At 46.5% G+C, this 23,428-nt stretch overlaps 1 protein-coding gene across 2 annotated transcripts in view; it reads right to left on the reverse strand.

Moving 5' to 3' along the window:
- DAPK2 (death associated protein kinase 2) overlaps positions 1–23,428 on the reverse strand; it is a 116,957-nt gene that overhangs the window by 89,269 nt on the left and 4,260 nt on the right. For both annotated transcript variants that reach the window (XM_057722787.1, XM_057722786.1), the window contains exon 2: positions 21,680–21,777. In XM_057722787.1, the coding sequence (XP_057578770.1) occupies positions 21,680–21,756 (77 nt within the window). In that variant the 5' untranslated portion in view covers positions 21,757–21,777. The remainder of the gene's footprint in view (positions 1–21,679; positions 21,778–23,428) is intronic.

Genomic DNA, 23,428 nt, shown 5'->3' on the forward strand with positions numbered 1-23,428 from the left:
GTACCTTCTCTCATACGGACTTTTCTCGTTTTTTTGATAGCTACGTTACCATACAATGTCCAGTAGGCAAAACACAAAGATCTGAAGTACTTCGAAGATTCTGAAAGTGCCTTCAGACTCTTTAAAGAAGGGTATTTTATTCCTAATATACTGCCTTTTTCTGATTATAAGTAATGTGATCATTGTAGAGTGTGAAAAATAGAAAAAAGCATACCAAAAAATCAAATTACTGGCAATTTCACCATCTCTAGAGAATGTCACAGTGAATGTTTCAGTGTATTTCCCTCCAGTCTTTTTTCTTTGTGCTTCAAGAATGTAAGTATCCATTCATTTAAAAATGAACGATGAACAAGCAGGCCAGCCTGTGCCAACGGGACCAGAGCCGTGGATCGGCCGTGAAGGCTCCCCTGTCCTATTTTCGGCTCTTCTCAGCCCTAAACAACTTATTTGTCAGTGATACACCAACACATTGCATAACTACATCTTGTCTTATCAGGGCTTGGTGAACTTCTACCCCTTGAGTGAGTTAACACAGTCCTCCCTGCTTTCCATTTTCGTGCCGCAGAGTCAACATTTACTAGCTGTGTTGCTAAAACAGGCCCTGGGCACGGCCTCAATGCCAAGTGTCCCCGTCTAATCTCAGCAACAGCAGCCTCAGTGGCACCGGAGGCTTTACTGGGCCATGGGCCATGGTGAGTGACTCCTGCCCTGGTGAGCAGGTGGCCTCTGACCCAGCTAGGATGCTTCACATAATCGTAAAGTCATAGGAGGCTAGTGCTGGAAGGGACTTGAACATTAGAGATGGGGAAACTGAGATGCCCAGGGCAGGGAAAGGATTTGCCTAAGCACACGCAGCTCCGGAACCAAAGCCGGGACACCTTCACTCCCACACCAGTTCTCACTGCATGGCCTCGTTAAATGCATCAACGTGGAGAAAAAGCTGGGTTGGCAGTGGGGGACAGAACCCATTTCACCAAGACTGGAAATTGGGCCAGTGCTGCTCTAAGATGGTCAGTTCCACAGAGGGGTCTTCCCAAGAGTGCCCTGGTCTCTCACAATCATGATTCAAGTGACCCCAGGGCATCATCAATTTTCTCACCTCTTGCTGGAATTCGTTCATTCATTCATTCACTCACTCATCTATTCGTATGACAAATTTTTATGGAGTCCAGTCATAGGAAGGTATTACTTGCTTCACCAAAGCAGTGTCATTTGGCTCACCTTATCTGGAAGGACCTCTTTGCAGCTGTCAAAAGACACTAAACTACAAGGTCAGGTCCTACCGTATAGCACAGGGAACTATATTCAATATCCTGTATGAAAAAGAATATGTATATATATATGTATAACTGAATCACTTTGCTGTACACCAGAAACACAACATTGTAAATCAACTATACTTCAATTAAAAAAAAGAGAGAGAGACAGACCCATCAGGTAGCCCCACGGAAGTCTGAGGCTTAAAGGAAAATATCTATAGGAAGGAAATGTAGGAGAATTATGGTCTGGGGGTAGATCTCCAACAGCAGGCCTCTGAAGGAAGTCCCTATTCTTAACAGCACCTCTGGTACTAAAAGGAACAAGTCAAAAGCAGAAGGGCAGGTGACTTGGGGTGATGTCAAATGCCTGTAGTGTTTCTGCAGAGTAGTAGAAAGAGGAAGCACCAGGGGGTGAGGAGACCTGCATTCATGTTCCACTTGCACCACCAAAATGCTGCATGGCCCAGAGAGGGAAAGTGTCTTGCCAAAGTCACACAGCATATTGGTGGCTAAAGTGGGACCTGAATCAAGTTCTTTACTCTAAGTCTATGGCTGATGGCTCAGATGCCACAGATGAATCTTTGCATTTCTCTTATCCTTGCACAGCCCCAAGAAAGTCACAACCATGACCTAGAACTTCCATGGCATCTCCTCAGTTGAGATCAGTCGCTGCCCACAAGGGGCAGCTCTGGCATCTTCTCTCTCTGGGACTAGATACCCTGCTGGGATCCGCAGAACCTGGCTCAGCCACTTCCTGGAGAAGCAGGAGCAGGAAAGAGGCCATGAGGCTAACACCAGCACAGGAAGAAGCTGTGATGTGCAGCGATTCTGGCACATGAGAGGGGAGAACAAGTGAGCATTCTGTACAGCTGCTAGGATGTCAAACAGCTCCCCACACTTGGCCTGTTCCCTTGCTCCACCCCCTCCAGCCAAGAAAACAAAGAAGGTCGTGTGAACAGGGCTGTGATGAAAATAATACCACTGCATTTCTACCTTCTCCTGGGCTTGGAAACACAAACTCAAGGCCTCAGGGGCTCAGTGCTGGCTGAGCACAGTTTATGGTTACACCAGCCCCTGTGTTTGTTGAGCACCTAATGGAGTGCTTTATGCTAGAGGTGGTGGGAACACTGAGAATGATAAACCTTGGCCTCTGTCTACAAGGGGCTCACAGTCTAGCTCAGAACACAGAATGAACCTCCAGGAAACCTTCTGCTTCAGAACAATTATGTATAAGGCAGAGATTAGAAGGGCTATGGATGCTGGAAGCTGGAGAGATGGCTGAAGCTGGGGGAAGTACCCATGGAAAGGCTTCAGAAGGACAGGAGGGATTTTCACTGGACTTGAGGACTGAGTACAACTAGTGGAAGACAGGAAGGGAGATGAGAGAGAAGGTGCTCAGAAGAAGGAAAAGAATATTTCATTAAAAGGCTTGGATGTGGAATCTAAAAAATGATACAAATGAACTTATTTACAGAACAGAAACAGATTTAAAAAACAAACTTATGGTTACCAAAGGGGAAAGGCGGAGGTGAGGGGTAAATTAGGAGGTTGGGATTAACATATACACACTACTGGGCTTGCCTGGTGGCGCAGTGGTTAAGAATCCGCCTGCCAATCCCGATCAGATTACCAATGGCATTTTTCACAGAACTAGAGCAAGAAATCTTACGATGTGTATGGAAACGCAAAAGACCCCGAACAGCCAAAGCGATCTTGAGAAGGAAAAACGGAGTTGGTGGAATCAGGCTTCCTGACTTCAAACTATACTACAAGGCCATAGTGATCAAGACAGTATGGTACTGGCACAAAAATAGAAAGGAAGACCAATGGAATAGAATAGAGAACTCAGAGGTAAGCCCAAACACATATGGCCACCTTATCTTTGACAAAGGAGGCACGAGTATACAGTGGAAAAAAGACAGCCTCTTCAATAAGTGGTGCTGGGAAAATTGGACAGCAACATGTAAAAGAATGAAATTAGAACACTCCCTAACACCATACACAAAAATAAACTCCAAATGGATGAAAGACCTACATGTAAGGCCAGACACTATAAAACTCCTAGAGGAAAACATAGGCAGAACACTCTATGACATACATCAAAACAAGATCCTTTCTGACCCACCTCCTAGAATCATAGAAATACAATTAAGAATAAACAAATGGGACCTCATGAAACTTAAAAGCTTTTGCACAGAGAAAGAAACCATAAACAAGACTAGAAGGCTACCCTCAGAATGGGAAAAAATAGTTGCCTACAAAACAACGGACCAAGGATTAACCTCCAAAATATACAAGCAGCTCATGCAGCTTAATACCAAAAAAGCAAATAACCCAATCCACAAATGGGCGGAAGACCTAAATAGACATTTCTCCAAAGAAGACATACAGATGGCCAAGAAACACAGGAAAAGAGGCTCAACATCACTAATCATCAGAGAAATGCAAGTCAAAGCCACAATGAGGTATCACCTCACACTGATCAGAATGGCCATCATCACAAAATCTGGAAACAACCAATGTTGGAGAGGGTGTGGAGAAAAGGGAACTCTCCTGCACTGTTGGTGGGAATGTAAGTTGGTACAGCCACTATGGAAAACAGTGTGGAGGTTCCTTAAAAAACTACACATAGAACTACCATATGATCCAGTAATCCCACTCCTGGGCATGTACCCAAAGAAAACCATAATCCCAAAAGAAACATGTACCATCATGTTTATTGCAGCACTATTTACAATAGCCAGGACATGGAAGCAACCTAAATGCCCATCAACAAATGAATGGATACAGAAGATGTGGCATATATATACAATGGAATATTACTCAGCTATAAAAAGGGATGAGATGGAGCTATATGTAATGAGGTGGATAGACCTAGAGTCTGTCATACAGAGTGAAGTAAGTCAGAAAGAGAAAGACAAATATTGTATGCTAACTCACATATATGGAATCTAAAAATGGTACTGATGAACTCAGTGACAAGACAAGAACAAGGACGCAGATGCAGAGAATGGACTGGAGAACTCGAGGTTTGGGGGTGGCGGGGGTGAAGGGGAAGCTGAGACGAAGTGAGAGAGTAGCACAGACATATATATATACCAACTGTAAAATAGTTAGCCAGTGGGAAGTTGTTGTATAACAAAGGGAGTCCAACTCGAGGATGGAAGATGCCTTAGAGGACTGGGATGGGGTGGGGGGGGCGGGAGTCGAAGGAGGGAGGGAATACGGGGATATGCGTATAAAAAACAGATGATTGAACTTGGTGTACCCCAAAAAAATAATAAAGAAAGAAAAAGGAAAAAAAAGTTGAACAGGGAAAAAAAAAAAAAGAATCCGCCTGCCAATGCAGGGGACATGGGTTTGAGTCCTGGTCCAGGAAGATCCCACATGCTACGGAGCAACTAAGCCCCTCTGCCACAACTACTAAGCCCATGTGCTGCAACTACTGAAGCCTGCGCACCTAGAGCCTGTGCTCCGCAAGGGAAGCCACATCAATGAGAAGCCTGTGCACCGCAACAAAGAGTAGCCCTCACTCACTGCAACTAGAAAAAGCCTGTGAGCAGCAACGAAGACTTGATGCAGCCAAAAATTAAAAATAATAATAATAATAATAAAACATATACACACTACTATATATAAAATACATAACTGGGAATTCCTGGTGGTCCCTGGGTTAAGCCTCCATGCTTCCACTCAGGGGGTGCGGGTTTGATCCCTGAATGGGGAACTAAGATTCCGCACGCCACGTGGTTCAGCCAAAAAAAAAAAAAAAGGAAAATAGATAACTAATAGGGACCTACTGTATAGCACAGGGAACTCTACTTAATACTCTGTAATAACCTATATGGGAAAAGAATCTAAACAAGAGTTGATGTATGTATATGTATAAGTGATTCACTTTGCTGTACACCTGAAACTAATACAACATTGTATATCAACTATACTCCAATAAAATTTTTTTACAAAAAGACTTGGACAGTGCAGCTGGAGTGAGAAAGGTCAGGAAGTATAGCGAAGTAAGTTTGGACAGGCAGAGTGGGCAAAGTAATGGGCTAAGTTGGCCACATCCTTCAGTTTTATCTGCTAGCCACTTGTTCCTGACTCTGTATCAGGCAAACTACAGGGAAGATGTGACTTAGACACTGGCCTTGAAGCACTTACCCTGAAAAGAGGAAACTAAGGTGACGACAAAAAGGGAAGGTAGACACATTAGAGACATACACCCATGGGCCTAGAGTAGACCATCTAAATGCCGGTTAACATCAGCAAGGGTCAGCTAATGTGGGCAATGCTATAGGGCTGGCTTTGGGGCAACCTCCCAGAGAGAGAAAAGAAATGTACAACACTGTTATGGTTAAATGAGCACCTGCAGTTATTAACATTTAAATAGTTTTAAGCTTTGTCCTCAGTTAATGGTCATTTTCTTAAAAGCATTAGGCAAAATTTCCCCAAGCTCTCATTAAATAAGGGCTTCCTAAAACCAGCATTTGCTGGAATTAGGACTGAGCTATAAACACACGGGTATACTTCATCCAACAGACAAGTTCCCTGAAGAGTGGACTTTTTGAAAGTCAAGTCATTTTTTTAATGCCCAAGAAAGAAGGACTTGTGCGTGGTGAACACTTCTGTCAAAAGCAGGCTACTTAAAACTGAAAAATTACTGTAAAGAGCTCGCATTGCATTGAAGGGGTTAGAAAGATGGTAACTGGGGGCCCTTCCAGTCTAAATTCTAATGGTGTGATGACAAATGACTCTTTCCAAACCCCGTGGGGTATCTGCCAGAATTTTTCTGGCAAAAGAGATGGGAGACTCACTGCAGAAACCAGTATGAACCCTCACCATCACTGTACCTCCCCTCTCAGCTGCCTCCATCCGAACTTGCTAATCCTTGTGCAAGGGTTTACTGAGTCCTTTCTTTCCGTATGAAGGACACAAGTCAGTGAAGCCTCCATCCCTCCCTTGAGAAGCTTCCAGGTCCTCATCCCCTCACATTCTCTACAGTAATTCACTCCTTGCTGGCCCACCTCCCTTGACCTCTTTCCCCATTCAATCCCGTTAACCATTCTTCCAGCTTAAAGCCAGTATGAAGTCCACGCTCCTTTGCATGAAATAGTTAAAAATTTGTTCTATATGACATAAGGAATACACGTTTAAAGTTTTTTTTTTAATGGAAATAGAAAGTATAAGGAAAAGACAATGAAATCATCCATAGTCCTACCTTCCCCTCACCCTTCCCACCTCCCCGCACTGTGACCAATACCAATGCTAGGAAAACTTTAAGGGCTAGCTTAGACTTTTGTCCATCCCCTGCCTGCTACCCTGGGCTCACCCACTGCTTCCCTATCAGAACACATCATCCGGTTTGTAGGGGACCCACCCCCACAAACACACCTAGCATATTCCTGCCTACTTGGGAAGCTCAAGTCTACCTATTCCTAGAATGCCCACACTCACTGCTCAGCCTATTCAAACCCCACCCATTCTTCAGTGCCTCCCTTCGCTCCCACCTCCCAAAACCTTTCCTGGCTGTGCCAGGCCATGGAGGTAGCCACGTTCTGAACCGGTATCACGCGGATTGTCTGCATGTTCTTTTGGCTGCATATGTTCTGACAGCTCTTGAATTGCTGCCGAGTGTGATACTCTCATGCGCTGTTTTGTTTATTTGTTTGTTTATTTGCCTCTGCAACGTCTCTTTAAGTTCCTAGAAGGTATAAACTATATCTCTGCGCTCGCTCTCCTCTCCACTTCTTCCTATGCCCATCAAAGCATCTCCTACCCAATAGATGATGGGTATTTCACAGAATCATGACATGTTAGACCTGAGGGGGGAAACAGGACTGAGGACCAGAGAGGAAGAGAAACTTGACTAAGGTCACAGTGCAAAGCCAGAATAGAGACCCTGGGAGCCAACTGAAACTGGAACTCATTCGAACATTTATTGTGCACCTACTATGTGCCGATCACTGGGAGATAAAATGTAATGACCTCCTGATTCTATGACCAGAAAGCTCACTGGACTGCACGCTGCTTTAGGGTAGCTTTTTGTTAAGAGGTGGTGCTGGAGAGGGTGGGAACAGACTCAAAGGCAAATAATGACGACTAGGGAATCCACAACATGCTGTAGGAACATAGAACAGATACACCCAACCCTGCCTGCAGTAGTCAGGACAGGTTTCTGGAAGAAAGCAGAACTTGAGCATGGGTAGAACTGGAGGAGGGCTCTGGGCATGGGTGAGACAGAGATAACACAAGGAAGGCACGCTACCCAGGCTCTTTGAGGAAAAGGCAGTCACTGGAAGGATACACACAGGAACAGAAAGTGAACCTAGAAGCCACAAAGGAATTAGCTTGTGGAACCACTGCATCTTCTGTGGCAGCCCTATTCCCGCCTCACCCTGCATCAAGTCTCAGAGAGAGGCCATTTAACTGGCTTTTAGCTAATATATCACTGGTCCTAGTGGGCAGAGCTTTTTCAGCCCAGCCATCTCATAGGATACCAAATAGCCAATGAATGGGTCACTCTTGGGTCAAGTGACCATCCCTTTCCAATCAGGGGTCACCCCTGCACAAGAGCCAGCCCAGCTTCACTCTGTGGGGCAGGGGGTTGGTGAGGGGCACAGGCAGGAGGAAGAAAGAGGGTAGTTTTAGAAAGAAAGGAATGTTGGGTATGGCAGACACCACTCGCAAGTCGGGGGGAGGGGGTGGTGGGAATCCCAGCAAGGGTCTTTGTGAGCGAAAACAAAGAGGTAAAATTAACATGGCCCACCAGGATAGAGGATAATAAAGAGACTTGCTCAATCAGGGAAGGAAGGAGTAAACCAACATCTCTGGGAGCTTACTATGTGTCTCGAGCACCATTTTGAAGACGTGATCTTGGATCCAGGTGTACAGTCTACACAAACTGGGACACTTTAAAAAATATGGATGCCAGAGCCCCACCCCAAACCTTCTATTTAGACACACCCAGGGACAGCTCAGCACAAAACAGAGTCATTAGGGATATGGGTTCTACTTCCCACTGTTTTGTTGGGGGTTTTTTTCTTCATTTCTTGGCTGCACCATGCAGCATGTGGGATCTTAGTTCCCCAACCAGGGATCAAACTGGCACCCCCTGCATTGGAAGGGCAGAGTCTTAACCACTGAACCACCAGGGAAGTCCTACACCTTCTAAATCTGAATCCCTGGCATACAAGTGTTTGTTTTAAACTTCCTCTGTGATTCAGATGTACTGCCAAAGATGACAATCACTGGGCTACGTGTTTCAGTCATAATCTCATTCAATTCCCTAGAGTCAGGAGAGATCAAGGTTCAAATCCTGGCCTGATAAGGTAGGTGGTATGTTCTCCACTTCACAGATGAGAAAACCAAGGCTCAGAGAGGTAACATAACTTGCCCAAGGTCACACAGGCAGTGAGTCATAAAACTGGGATTCGTACCCAGGGTTGACCCCTGAGCCTGAGAGACAAATTCTTGACTGTGTACTGGAGAGGGGGGATTCTGCTGCCCCAGAGACAGTCCAGCTGCAGACCTTCCTGGAGGGGAACAGCACAGGGAACCAGGGGAATTGAGGTGGGGGTTGGTGGAGCTAAACCTGCTTAGCCAGGTTCTGGCAGTGCTTCCTGACCAGCAGGGAGCTGAAATCTCAGAGATATGTATGGACCCCAGGAAAGATCTTACATCAGGGCTCAGCTGAGACATCGGAAAGAATTTCACGATCCCAAACTCTGGAAACACTGCTGACTTAGCTGGGTCCAAAGGCGTGTTATACAATCTCCTTCGCTAAGAAATCTTTTCAAGATTGCTACCTGGACCTGCGTTTACAAACCCCTGTGGACACACAGCCTTATCTCCACTCCACCTGGCCTCCCTGCTCTCAAAGGCAGGGGCTGGATCTTTATGCCTCTGTTTCCTTACCTGTAAAATGGGGGTGGTAATTTCCCACTTGCCCATCTACCCCAATGTGGAGGCTCACGATCAAATGAGGTAACAGAGGAGAAACAGCCCGACCCAGCTCCTCCCTGTGAGCTTTTCAAAACAACCGACTGCTGGCTTTTAGCATCACCTGGTCCATATCTGCGACCCTTTGCTGGATACGTGTTAGGCTGTGCCCTTTACATCGGTGCCCGGAATGGGAAAAGAATCATTTTGAAAGCTGTTCAGAACTGTTACCAGTAATAAAGAGGGTAAAAGACTCCAAAATGGGGCGGGGTGGGGGTGGTCAGAGACGGCTTTTTGTATGGGAAGGATTTTAAAGGATCTTTGGTTCTGGAAAAGAGAGGACCAGGGTCCTTTCAGGGAGAGGTTGTAACAAGGACCTAAACTTCCTATATGTAAAAGAATAGGGGTTCTCTTTTGGGAGCTAAGCATAAAGAAGGGCAGCAGATTTGGGGCCTGAGGCGGAGTCCTGGAAGGCCCCAGCATCGTGGCAGATGTCAGGAGTCAGGGGAGCAGAGGTATCTGTTACCCCACTTTAAGTTGTTTCCTTCTCTGTGCAGAAATTCCTCTCACTACCCCACACTTTACATGAAACTCAGTTTGTCCTGCAACCAGCCTCAGTGGCAAGGGAGGCACTCGGAAATGGGCCCGAGTCCGTGCCGGAGACGGGGTCACAGAGGGAGCGCTGCCTTGTCTCAAAGGAGGAAGGGGTCCTTGAGTCCAAGGACCTGAGGCGTCAAGGAGGATGTGAGCACTCCCTGGGGAGGCTCAGAAATGCTTGGTCAGGAACAGGACTTCCTGTTGCCCTGGAATGGAACGCTCATTATTCTTGTTTGGACGTTAAAGGAGGGGACCCCAGGCGGCTGGAAAACAGTTTTGTAAGATAGGGACCATCTTAGGACAAAGACACAGAGCCTATGAGAATGAAGCTGCCTGAGGCCCAGCAGAGCAGGGATCACACCTGGGCCTGGTGGCTGCAGTGCCCGGAGTCATCACCGCCAGGCTAGGGCTCATCAGCCTCCTGCGGGGCCCCTCAGGTGCCCCTCAGCTGCCTTTCCCCCTCTGCCCTGTCTCCCTGTCTCCTCTAAAACACCAGTAGGAGTGTCTGCCTCCCAAAACCACACTGCAGCCCCTCAGCCCCTTTAGCTGGTGGGCCCTGTGGCCAGGGTGCCAAATAAACCTCACCCCCAGGAGGGAAGGATAATTCATCACCCTCCAGGCCCTGTGGCCAGGCCACCGAGGACCAGCAGCTCTGGACTCAAGATTAGGGTTCTGAGACCTCAGGCTTAGATGCTGGCAGTCGCGGCGGGGGGCGTGGGGGGGGTGGGGTTGAGCAGGGAAGCAGTGTCAGCCGTGGAACTGGATTAGACAAGGACAACTGAGCTCTGAGCAGATTCCCCAGTAAACCACCAAGAGCACTAAACAATAGTATCCACCACCTCCCCTATTCTCTGGAGGGGACCCAAGGGTCACAGGCAGAAAGAAAATCTTGGGCAGCTTGGTACTCTACAGAGAGCACTGCACCAGGAGTCAGAAGTTACAGGTTTAAATCCCAGCTCTGGCACTTCCCTTGGCAAGTTAGTTAAGTTCTCCAAGCTTCAGCTTCCTCATTTGCAAAGTGGGAGAAACACCTACCACCACAAGAGGATTACACTAGGTAATATCCAGGATTAAACCAACGCAGGGCCAGGTTTAGAGAGGATGCACAGTCCCTAATACCCAGAGCTCCCTTCCCTTCTTCCACCCCAGCACTCCCTGCAGGACAGACTGACTGACACCGACAGTAGTTCTGAAACTGGCCTTCTCAGAGGTTCCTCACAGGCTGTGAGATGGAGGGCAAGGACGAAGGGCAGGTGGACCTCTGCTCACCTCTTCTTCCTCCTTTCCCATAACTGCACCTTCACTTTGATCTGTTTCTATCCTGTCCCCCACCCCAGAATAAGCCACTTTTTTTAAGGTTTGCTGCTTAAATAGTAAACCATACTGGAGTAGATCAGGGGTAGACACACTTTTTCCGCAAAGGGTCAGATGGTAAATATTTTTGGCATTGAGAGCCAAGAAGTAAAATCAAGGATATTATGTAGGTACTTACACAACAAAGGAGAAAACTAAATTTCCACAAAGTTTTAATTGATGAAACTCAAAATATAACAAGAGTTGAGTTTGTCTTCTGTTTTGTTTGTTTTTGTAATATAGGTCTTCCAACGAAAAGAACAGAGTTAGGCAGTGGGGGGAGGTTGGATAACATTTTGCCTAATTGGGGTCCAAAGTTAGTGTTCCGACTATCAAATCTACTAGAACTGGTCATCTGTAAAACCCATTCTTACCTCCAGGGCCATTCAAAACACGTGGGAGGCTGGATTTGGCTGTAGAGCTGTAGTTTCCCAACCCCCGGACTAGACAATGTAGGAGCCCTTGCAGGTTAAAGTTCCTGGGCTCTAAAGCCTGTTGAAGGCTGCTTTGGGGTCTGGAGCAATCTCCAGAAGAGAGACTCTGAAGGCTGCAGCATCTTTTCTGTGGGAGGCCCCGGAGGGCCTCACATGATCTCCCACCAGCACTGCCATAGCCCTGGTGCTTTACTGTAACTGAGCTGATGGGTACCTAAGGCCCCAACTCTTACCACTGGCCTCAGCTCTTACCCTGCACCTTGGTCTCCCTAGCAAAGGAGAGTATAGGGAAACTGAGCTCTCTCCTTTGCCTTCAAAACACACCTCTCCCCAAGCACCCCACTCTTCCAATAGCATCTTTCTTAGCTTTCTTATAGAACCATTCCAGCCAGCTTCTAAAACTAGAGACACAGAAGTAAAACCCTTTTCTGGAGTTCTGGGGTCCCCCAAAGACCTTAAATCCCCTCTACATCTGGGGGGAGGAAGACAACACCAGCAGTCTACAGGGAAGACATCTGCCTCTAGTCCTGAAGGGGCCTCATTTTCATCACTTATAAAATGGGAATTATTATATTTGCCTTACCTGCCTTGTGTTGCTATCAGAACTTCAAATTATCTATGAAAAATGAAATAGAAACACCATGAAAAAAAGGTAAGGTAGCAGAGAGAACAAGATGTGGAATTAAGGGAGAAATAAAGATGACTTCAACTACTTTAAGTTTCTCCACAGTGAAAATATTAAGGTATCTTTACAAAACTCTTAAACTACCAAAAATACACAAAAACTACGAAAGGGTATTGACAAAGCTATAAGGAAATAAGTGCATTCTGGTGACCTGGTAAACTGGTTCAGTATTTCTAGTTTCAACCATTACACAAATTAGTCATAACCTTTGACCTGGTGTTCCACCTCTGGGAATACACCCGGCAGAAATAACGCAGAGAGGAAATTCAACAAATATGTTCACAGAAACACTTATTTTTAGTAGTGAGAAACAACAGGGAAAGTTAAGTAAATTGGGGATGTTTATATAACAGATTATTATGAAATTAATGAAGAAATATGGACTGTATCTATTTGTTTTAAAAGGCCAGTATTCTTCAAAAATATCTTGCCGTGAAAGTCAGAGAAAGGCTGCAGAACTCTTCCAGATGAAAGGAGACTAAAGATACACGACAAGAAGATGCAATAAATGATCTTCACTGGATCCTGTTTAGCAAGGAGGAAAACTGCTTTAAAAAAAACACTAGTTGGGGAGTGAGAGGTAGAAACTGTTGGGTGTAAGATAGGCTACAACGATGTATTACACAACATGGGGAATAGAGCCAATACTTTGTCATAACTGTAAATGGAGTGCAACTTTTTAAAATTTTATATAAGGTAAAAAAAATTTTTTTAAAGGACACTAATGGGAAAATTGATGAAACTGGAACAAGGATGATAGCTTAGATAAAAATAGTGTATCAGTGAAATGTCTTGAATTTGAAAGTTGTACTGTGGTTATGAAAGAGAACACCCATGTCCTTAGGAAATGAAGCATTGAGGATAAAGAGGCATAACGTCTGTGTCAAACTCTCAAATGGCTCAGAAACAATACTAGGTAAGTAGGTAGGTAGGTAGATAGACAAAAAGAAAGAAGGGAAGAAAAGGAGAAAAGGAAGGAAAGAGAAAGAAGGAAGAAGGTCAGGAGGAGGAGGAGACAGTGGGGAAGGAGGGAGAGAGCAAGAGAGGAGGTAACAAAACCTTAAAAACTGGTATGAGGATAAAGGATATAAGGGAGTTGTGTTATTCTGAAAATGTTTCTATTAAATTTGAAATTATCTTGAAACAAAAACATTTTTAGGTTATATGGACTCTGGATACATGGAAAGGTATACATAAAACCACATTAGGTCAAAAAACAACACAATGCAAAAGGTACACACTGGCGATAAATAAGTAGAAAGGAAAGTGTGTCCTGTAGACACTGGTATATAATGGTTTCAGTTATCCTCACATTGGACCTCCCTCCAGCTCTTTCAATTTTCATAACACAAACCGAGCTCAATGAGGCCGCTACCTCGGAGCAAGCAGTCTGCACCATGTGCCAGCTTCTGACTGAAGCGTGTGCAACGCAGCCACTTTGTTTGAGTGGCTTTGTGCTTTGTTTTCCTGACAATGGGTGATGAAGGCGCCTCCCTCCCTCCTCCAGGGCCTCTGTCATCCGGGGCCCTCTGCAGTCTCCTGTCCTCCTGGCAGCCCCATCCCTTCAACCCTCTCCATGTGCCCTCTTGCCCAAGCCTGCGCCTGCTGCTTCTCAGTCCTTGGCAGAGCCCTGCCCTTGAGGTGGTCATATGCCGTCTCCAGGATTAGACCATGACCCCCACCCAGGGCGACAGCTTCCTCCTCTGAACAACTGGCACACGTTTGGGGGTCCCCCTATTAGCTCATGGCCTGTTCCAACTTTTCATTTCATTAGCTTTTGAGGAGAGCACCCCTGTGCCGCAACTGAGCCCTAATTTATTCTGGGGCAAGGCCTGAGCCCTAAGTCTCCTCTATCTACCACGGTGCCCAGCACACAGTGGGTGCCTGGGGAGAGTCTTTGGACTGTGACAATGACCTAGAGTACAGATGTGCACATACTCATCCACACATGCTCACTCAGTTTTTGGAAACCACTGACTTGCCTGGGGCGCAGCTGTGGCCCAAAGTCTTCCTTGCCACTAACACCAAGCTGAGAGCTTCCCGGGCCTGGCACAGACAAGCTTGGTGTTGGCAGTAAGAAAGCTTTTTGGCACAAGTGACCAGCCGTAACTGTAAAACTTCTCTGAGCCTCAGTTTTCACATCTGTGAAGTGGGAATGTGACCCACCTCATATTGTTCTGGAGGATGGGAAGTACTCAGCACAGATACTGACATGAGGGCAGAAGAATCTTAACTTAGGCCCATCACTTTCACTTTCCCAGCAGCAGGAAATATAAGCATATGTGTGATCAGAGGCACAAGAATCCCAGCCCAGGGCAGTAGACAGGGCTCTGCCCAGAGAAGTTTCTGGCTTTTATTCCTGACGTTCTCTAAGATTTGCTGTGCTGCACAAAGCGGAATTTCTCACTTGGCTTCTCTTTGATAAAGTAGGTAGTCTGTATTTCTTGAGCCAATCACCTAACATTTTGGAGACTGAGTTTCTTCATCTGTAAAATGGGAATAGTAACTGCTTCAAGAGGTGCTACAAGGATTAAATACAGTAATATGTATCCACTACTATATATAAAATAGATAAACAACAAGGTCCTACTGTCTAGCACAGGGAACTATATTCAATATCTTATAATGAACCCATAATGGAAAAGAATCTGAAAAAGAATATATATGTGTGTGTGTGTGTTTATGTATATATATATATACACCTATATATAAACTGAATCACTTTGCTGTACACTTGAAACTAACACAACATTGTACATCAACTATACTTTAAATTTTAAACAAAAGGGTAAGAAAAAAAATAATAATGTGTGTCCAGGAAATGGAGTGTGTTTCGTTTCACACTCTGTGTTTGGGGAACCCTGCACGTTCGTGGATTCCAAGGCCTATGGGAGTGGGGGGCTTAGCGGAGGTTTTCTGCCTCAGGTTTAACTCAAGGCAGGTTCCAGACAGTTCTGCAGTTAACTATGATGTCTGTGGGAGTTGAGCGGTTATAAAGTGTAGAAGGCCCGGGCTGGAAATGGGGGTGGGGGGCGCAGAATAGAGGCAGAAGATGAATGGATAAAGGATAAAGTATATAGGAGCACAGCGTGGAGGAACCCGGGTCCAGCAGGGAAGGTGACCAGGTGAACGCTTTCGTGTAACATGAAGTATGATGACATTAGCACTTGATAGAGATGTGAGTCCAGAATAAGAGTTAATACAGTCCACAGAGGGGGTATGGTAGGATGGCGTGGGTCATGGCAGGGTTTGCCAGGGGAGATGGCATTTGATCTTGACCTTGAAGGAAATGTTTAATTTTTTCAAGAGCGAGGGAAGACCAAGAGCTAAGAGAATTCACAGAAGATTTGGGGACCTCTGGCCTCTGTCTCAGTGCTGTCATGATGCTCAAAATAGGAAAGCAGATGTGGACCTGCCTTCAAAGAGTTGACAGCCCAGTACAAACAAATGTGAGATAGGCCTAATCTCACAGCCAGTGATCCCAGGGCCTGAGCACTGCTCCTGCTCCCCTTGGTCTCCGCAACCTGCCCCCAGGAGCTTAGCACTTGGGGGAATGTTAACTCTGAGCATATGAGGGCCTCAAGCAGACACAAAAGAGGAAAGGATGTGTGGGCGTGAGAAATAGCCATGGACAGATTAGAAGGTAAGACTCAGAAATAAAAATAGTTGCTGGGTTAAGGCTGATAATCTTTCATTGGCTTAAACTGTCTTCTTAAATGTTTTATTTAAAAAAAAAAAACCTTCATCCAAAATGTCTCTTGATCTATATACACTGCTGTAAAAAGATATTCAATGTATTTCATTAAATGAGAAAAGCAAGTTGTAGATTGTTCTGGCTGTATGTTTCCACCTGGGTCTATACACACTTGCTTTGCTTAGAAAAGTTCTGAAAGGCAGCAGAAGACAATTATCATCAAAGTCTATCTGGGGATGTGAGACTTGGAGGGAAGGTAGAGGGTGTTCTACTCTTCACTTTAACTTTTCATAACTATATGATATATGCCATGCATTATTTCTACAATAAAATTTTTTTAACTTAAAAAGGAATAATAAAAGCCCCTTTGCCTCAGAGTCCATCTTGGAAATTCTTTTCCCAAGGACAGAGACAGGTAAATCCAAACACCTACTATTATTGTTTTCTACAGAATTTTGTTGCTAGACTGGGCCATAGCACCCAGCCTGGGTACACCTGAGCTCTCCACATTTCCTGCAGGTTTTTGTTTCTCTCCCTGGCTAAGCTGCATGTGTGGTGGGTGATCTTATCCACAGAGGACCCCATCGGGAGACTCAGGTCTGGCAGGCAGCTGTCCCAGGGAATTCCTCAGCCTGTTTAGGAAGGGTGAGGCTTGAGAGCAGTGGCTCCCTCTGTGGCCCAAGGCTCCTGTCCTTATAAAAGGCGATTCTGCAGGTTAAGTGCCTAGCAGCATGCCTTGTACACTTGCTCCTCCTCTAAGTAGCAGGGCTTCTGGCCGCTACCTTCACCAGGGGAGCTGGGGAGGGGATGGTGGGATGTAAGGGGTGATGGGGAGGTAGGCTCCCTGAGAGAGGTGGGGGCTGTGGATAAAAGCTGAATTTATAAAGAGAGAAGTTTTCCTCTGTTTGTTTAAACCAGCACAGTGTAGTTGAAAAGCTTCTTTAAGTTTCACCTCCTGTATTGCTGGCTGTGTGACTTTGGACAAATCACCTCCCCTCTCTGGGCCTCACTTTCCTTGCCTATAAAATGGAGATCTGGACTAAATTCTTACTGAGATCCAGTTTAACAGTAACATTTTGATTGTAGGTTCATATAATAATTTTAATAATCTAAGTAAAGTAATATAAGTATAGGAAAGAAGAAACCACTGATGATAATATGCTGCTTCCATTAAATTACATTGTACCTTTGGACATACAGTAGCCATCGCTGGGCCTATCTACCAGCACCCTTCCCAGGGTATATCAGTCCTTCCCAAACGCTCACCCTTCTGACTCTCACCCTGCTACCCTATCCTCAAGGTCAAAAAAAAAAAAACATCCCTACCAAATATTCTCCCCCACTCCCCAAAAGCATTCAAATTAAAGGAAAAAATGAGTTTGTGCTCTGTGGGTCCTTATGGTGTAGTGACAAGAGCCCTAGCGTATGAATCAGACCACTAGTCCCCACCTTCACTTATCACCCATTCACAGTGTGACCTTGGACAAGTCACTTCCCCTCTCTGGTCTTAGCCTCATCTACAAAATGAGGGGTTTGATGAGTTTCTCTTTACGAGTCCTGCTCTGTCCTGCAGTGGCTATCCAGGCTGGGAGAGGCCAGAAGCTGCAGGCCAGCATTTCTCCAACTGCTCCCAGAAACAGCCGACAACCTCCAGCATTCCCCAGCAGGCTGGTGCCTCAACATAAGCCAGAAAATCAGGTGAGATGCACAAGGTCAGGTGGGCCCCAGGCACGCCCAGGACTCTCGGGTCAGGGCACGCTGTCCAGATCCAAAGCTGGACTCTGCAGCTTTTCTTACAGATGTTCTCTTATTTTTAGGATAAGGACATACAAGGCTTCCAAAGGCATCAGAAACATGCACCCCAGCGGCCAGATCAGGACAGGGAGTGGAGTTAAAGATTCCTTGTTTGTTAATGCCTGATTTTAGTTCAAACACAATATACCTACAGGAAAATGTACATATACAAGTATGGCTTAATATATTTTCATGAAATGAACACATCAGTGAAACAGGCAGCCAGATCACAAAACAGAGCCCCCCAGAAATCCCTCCTGTGCCCCCTTCCAGTCAATAGTCCCTCAAGAATAACCACTATTCTGATTCCTAGCACCAGGGATTCATTTTGCCTGTCTTGAACTTGACACAAATGGGATTATACATCTGGGCTCTTCTGAATCTGACTTCCTTTGTTCAACGTGATGTTTGTGAGCTCCATCTGTCATTACAGGTAAAAAATGGAAAGGGACTCTCACTCATTTTCATTATTTGCAAAGTAAGGACTTAATGAGGAGCTAAAGTCAATGAGACAGCCCTAAGTCTAGGCAAGGGAGCTAATAAGAGAGCCAAGGAAGCAGGTTTCCATACAGCTCCTTCCAAACATAAGAACACCCCCTCCTGCTGTTCCTCCTGCAGAGACCCACACGGTCCTCCTGCAGGGCTCCAGAGGCAGGAGACGGGGCCTTGACACCCAAACTCACTCCAAAGGCCAGAAGCTCCTGTTCATTGAACACGCGCCCTGTGCCTGGCTCTGTGAGGGACATCGCAGACTCAGCATCCCACAGAAGCCCCACAATCATGAGGTAGCTATTGTTATTAATCCTATCTTACAGGTAAAAAAACTCAGGCTCAGAGAGGTCAAGTAAGTTGTCCTCAGGTTGCACAGCTAGGAAGGGGACCCAAACCTCAAACTGTGTGTCCCCAAAGGCCAAATCTCTCCACCAGTCCGTGTTGGCAGGGAGCCTGCAGGCTGGCTCTCCAGCTATATATCCAACCTCATCCAGCACCGCTTGTCCCCAGCTCACGTTCCACGGCCACACTGGCCTCCTGCCAGCAGCTCAGGTCCCAGGCTCTCCCCACCTCGGGGCCTGTGTCCATGCTGCTTCCCCCGCCTGCACATTTCCCCTCAGTCACTTCCTCGGAGCAGCCTCCCCTGACCCCCCAGTGTAAACTACACCCCCATTCTCTCTCGGAGCACCCCGTGCTCTCCTTTCACAGCCCTTCACACACTCTGTGGTGATTTATCCTTTCGTGATCCCTCGATCACTTGTTTAGTGTCTTTCTCCACCAGTGGAACACAAGCTGCAAGAGGACAGGAAGGTCTATTTTGTTTGTCACGGCCTCGGACAGTGCCTGGCACGCGGTACGCCTGCAATAGCGTGTTACATGAAGAAGACAGGAGGAGAGATAGATAGGACTGCTCCTGCTGAAGCCCAGCAGTCATCTGAAGGCGCGTCTAGTGCCAGCCTGTTTATGGCCACAGGCAAGACCCTTCCCCTCTCTGAGCCTCAGTTTCCTCAACTTTCAGACAAGAGTCTTGGAAGAAAGACCTCTAAAGGCATCCCAGCTCACCTGACCTCTAGATCACAAATCCTAGGACAAGAAGGCATTCCAAAGGCCTCAGGCCTCCGCTGCCCCTTACTCACCCCACGTCCAGCTAGCACCTTAGAACCCTAGAAAAGCTGCACGTGCCGGGGGGCGAGGGGGAGGTTCCTCCAAGGCTCTCTAGGCTGTGAGGTACATGGGGCCTTCACACCCTGTTGTAGGTGGAGGACCCCAAAACACGAGGTCTCTTTCAGTTCTAATAGCTCTGATCTATGGAATGGGGGAGAGACAGGACTAAGAAGGAATAATAGATGAATTCCACAGGAAGCTTCTCCCACTTCCTTCTTCAGAGTCCAGGGCCCCCTTCTCAGTTCTCAGCCCACCTGACATAGTCCCATCCTAGGCCACCCTTGTTATATGCACAGCTGCCCCCATGGCCGGGCTGGAGCTCCAGGAGGGCAAGGCTCCCTGTGTCACACTCACCTCTGTACCCAGAGCTCTTAGCACAGACCCTACACACAGGACATGGCCAACACGAGGCCATCAGCTCCAAAGCAACTAGTAGGCCCTGCCAGGGTCTGGTACTGAGGGTGCCACTTTCCCCCTGGCATCACCAAGGTCAGGAGAAGCACGTGAGGCGAAGAGAATCTCGCTTTTCACTCAGAGGCAGAGTTCAACTGACCACCCTCCAGCCTCTTGCGAGCCCTTCCCAGGCCCCAGATTGCCAGTGGCAGCGGCCCAGACAGAAGGCTGAGGAATCTTCCCACTCTGGGGTCTCTGCAGACACTTGCTCCCTGACCCAGCCGGTCAGCCAGGACAAGCACTCCCTGAACTTGAAATAACTTCCCTTTCTTTTTTCTTTTTTCTTTTTTTTGGCTGCACTGCGCAGCTTGCAGGGTCTTAGTTCTTAGTTCCCTGACCAGGGATTGAACCCGAGTTCCGGCAGTGAAAGCACCGAGTCCTAACCGCCAGACTGCCAGGGAATTCCTGTAACCGCACTTTCCATTCTCCTCTGAGTAAGGCTCCTCTGGCTTTGAAGCTCTTTCTAGTTTTCCTTCAAAAATAAAAGAAAGTACCCAGTGACCCAACTTCTAGTTATCTATCTTAAGGGAACAGTCAAAAATAGGATCAGAAATTTCTGTTGAGGGATGTTCACTGCAGCTTTAGTAATGAAAATTTTAAAAAAATAAATTTATGGAAAATGCATATTTTTAACAGTAGGAGAAATGGCTGAATAATTGAGGCATGAATACAAAGGGATATAAAATTGCATTTAAAATATTTAGTGACATGAGCAAACCGGTATGATACAGTAAGTAAGATATAATATTTAAAACTGTACTAAAACACTAACCTATAAATTCAGCGTGACCCTAATGCTTGAAATAAATACACACATATATGTGAAAAAAATAAATAAAAGAAAAGAAAGTAACAGAATTAGTCCTGACGCAAGAGTTCTTTAAAGGGAAAGACTCCTGTTTTGCCTCGTGGATACGGTGAAGGCCCTGAACCCCCAGGTTTTTACTCTGCTGGGTGTGTGGAGGGGTGGGGCTGGGTGTACTGCAAGCACGTGTGAGTGTGCAAGAACTGTGCGCACTGGACAGAGCATGACAGGGACAGACTGGACTGGCCAGACGCCGACCATGTCACTTGCTGGCTGAGCAACTTGGGGCAATTTGCTTAAACTCTTTGGACTACAGTTTCCTCAAGAAAAACAAAAGTAAAAATAATTCCCATTTCATGACCTGTTGTGAGACTCAAACTCCAAGACTGGTGTTCTGTAATCATTAAAACACCACCTGAATACTAGCAGTTGCTACAAATGAGAGGCAAGAAGAGAGCTTTGAAAAATTTTCATTTCTCTCCAGACAGTAACTACTTTCAGATCTGAGTTTATCCCTGTCTGTGTTGTGGGTTTAGAACACCTGAAAGTGCGCCCAATAACTCAGATCCAAGGAACCTCACAACGAGGCTCGTGGCTTGTCACTCAATCCAGAGCCGTTTTCAGGAGGATGATTTCACCTCCCATTCAGGCTCTGAGCTTACAGAACAAAATCCTGGGCGCTATGGAGAATCCCGAGTGGGATTCTGAGAAGAAAACCAACAGGTCAGGTCTCAGTCCAGAGCCTGCAGACTGCTTTGGGAGCGAAGTAACAGATGAAACAAGAATCTCTTAGATTCACAGTAACTGTCAGCCAGGTTATACTGACAACACGGAACTCAACAATTCTAGTCCCTTCTGCTGGCAAGTCTATTTGCAGAGAGATGATTTACTTGCAGAGGCATCCATGAAGATGAATAACCCTCAGGACTGTTTTTAAAGCTTCCCACGAGTTCTGTGACAAGCCGTGACCCACAAGATGTACTGACCAGTACACCTCTCACAGCCACTTACCTCCCCAGCTCCTCCCCGATGTCGTAAAAGTCCTCCACCTTCTGCTGTTTGAACGTCTCCATGTTTGGGCTCCTCATTGAGGCCTGAAGCGTACAGCCCTGAACAGGGAAAAAAAACCTGAGGTTAGGACAGACATGTCAATTGGTACCAGCCTGAATCCAGGCCCAAAAGTAATTGGCTGTGTAGAAGCTGATAATTTAAGGATAACCCACAGCCCTCATTCCTCAAGAACAGCCTTGATCAAGCCTTTCCTCACCTGTGACCAATGATGTATGGTTCTTATCTGATTTATATTAATTCAAGTTTGTTAAGGAGACAGAAAAATAGCACTCCTTACTTCTTCAGATCTACTCCGAACAAGTTCAGAGAAACAGAGCCAAGGGCAACTTTGGCAATTTGTTCTCACGAAATTCAGGTCTACTGAGAAAAGAGCTGTGATGCGGGAAAACGAGAATTCATTTTTGAGTCAGAAGTTCCAGGTTCAAGTCCCACTTTTGCCTGAGTAAGTCATTTAAACTGCAGAGTCTTAACTTCCTCATCTGTAAAAGGGATTAATACTGTAAAAACCACTGCAAATCAGGATATTATTTTATAAACTACAAAATGCAATAGCAAGGTAAGGGATTATCATGACCTCAGCTCCCTCAGGGGCTGTGCCACCCAATTTCGAGTCTCAACTGATCTGCAAACTCTCTCACTCACCACCCTAAGGGAAAGGTGGGTGGGAGTGGTGTGACAAATTACAATAGACACCAGCAGTCAGCAGCCTGAGGTTCTAGTTGCAATTTTGCCCAAAACTAGCTCTGTGACCTCATCTCTTGTCAGGGGGAGGAGCCTATTTCCTCATCTGTAAAATGGAGCTAACTCTGCCTGCCCAGGGCACCTTGGTGAGAACCACAGGGCAGCTCTGAGCCAAGCAGAGCACCCACCACTCCACCATAAAAGACTGTTTGCATCCTCCCCTGGGATCCTCCTGCCCCAAGGAGCCCCCCGTTCCTGGGACAGCCACATGCCACCCTGGACAGCACCCCAAGGCCAGGGCCCAGGACAGTCTGCACATCACAGAGACAAAACCAGCTACCTGTGGATGCGTCTTTCAAGAGTCATTAGCAAAGTCCTCTCAGAGCTCATTTTGGCTACCGTTGGCAGCTTTACTTCTGCGTGGCAATCTGATACCAACCACGCCCGGGATCCCTGAGTCCCAAGAGATTGTTTTCACCAGGCTGGGTGGAGGCGCCATTATATAAGCGCACATATCATCAATGCCAAGTGGCTGGAGCTGTTCTAACTCTCAGGTGATGTATATATTTCACCCCCTTTCCTCCACCTCTGCCCCCTGCAAACCAGAGCTCTGGTACCAAGATGCCACCTCCCTCCCTCCTTTCCATCAAGGCACACACATCCCTGAAGACCTCCAGGTAGAGCTGGCCTGGCTCCCAGGCCTAACTCTCAGCATCACCTGCCAACCTCTGCCTGTGCATCACACATCCTCCTCCCTGCTTGGTCTTTACTCTGTGCTCAGCCAGAGCCTGGCACGTATGGAATCCTGAAAAGAGCAGGCTCCAGGATCCCCGGTTCTAGGCTAGTCTAGGTGTATGTCAGTCTAGGTGCTGTGTAACTCATAGCATGCTGGCACCCTCTCTGGGATTCAGTCCCCAACCTCTGTAAACTGGGGGGATAACATCTTCATCACCGACTTCACACATCCACATGAGACTCCACTGTGATAAGGACATAAACTGCTGGGCA

The sequence above is a fragment of the Hippopotamus amphibius genome, chromosome 2, assembly GCF_030028045.1.
Source record: "Hippopotamus amphibius kiboko isolate mHipAmp2 chromosome 2, mHipAmp2.hap2, whole genome shotgun sequence".
In the NCBI taxonomy this organism is placed as follows: Eukaryota; Metazoa; Chordata; class Mammalia; order Artiodactyla; family Hippopotamidae; genus Hippopotamus; species Hippopotamus amphibius.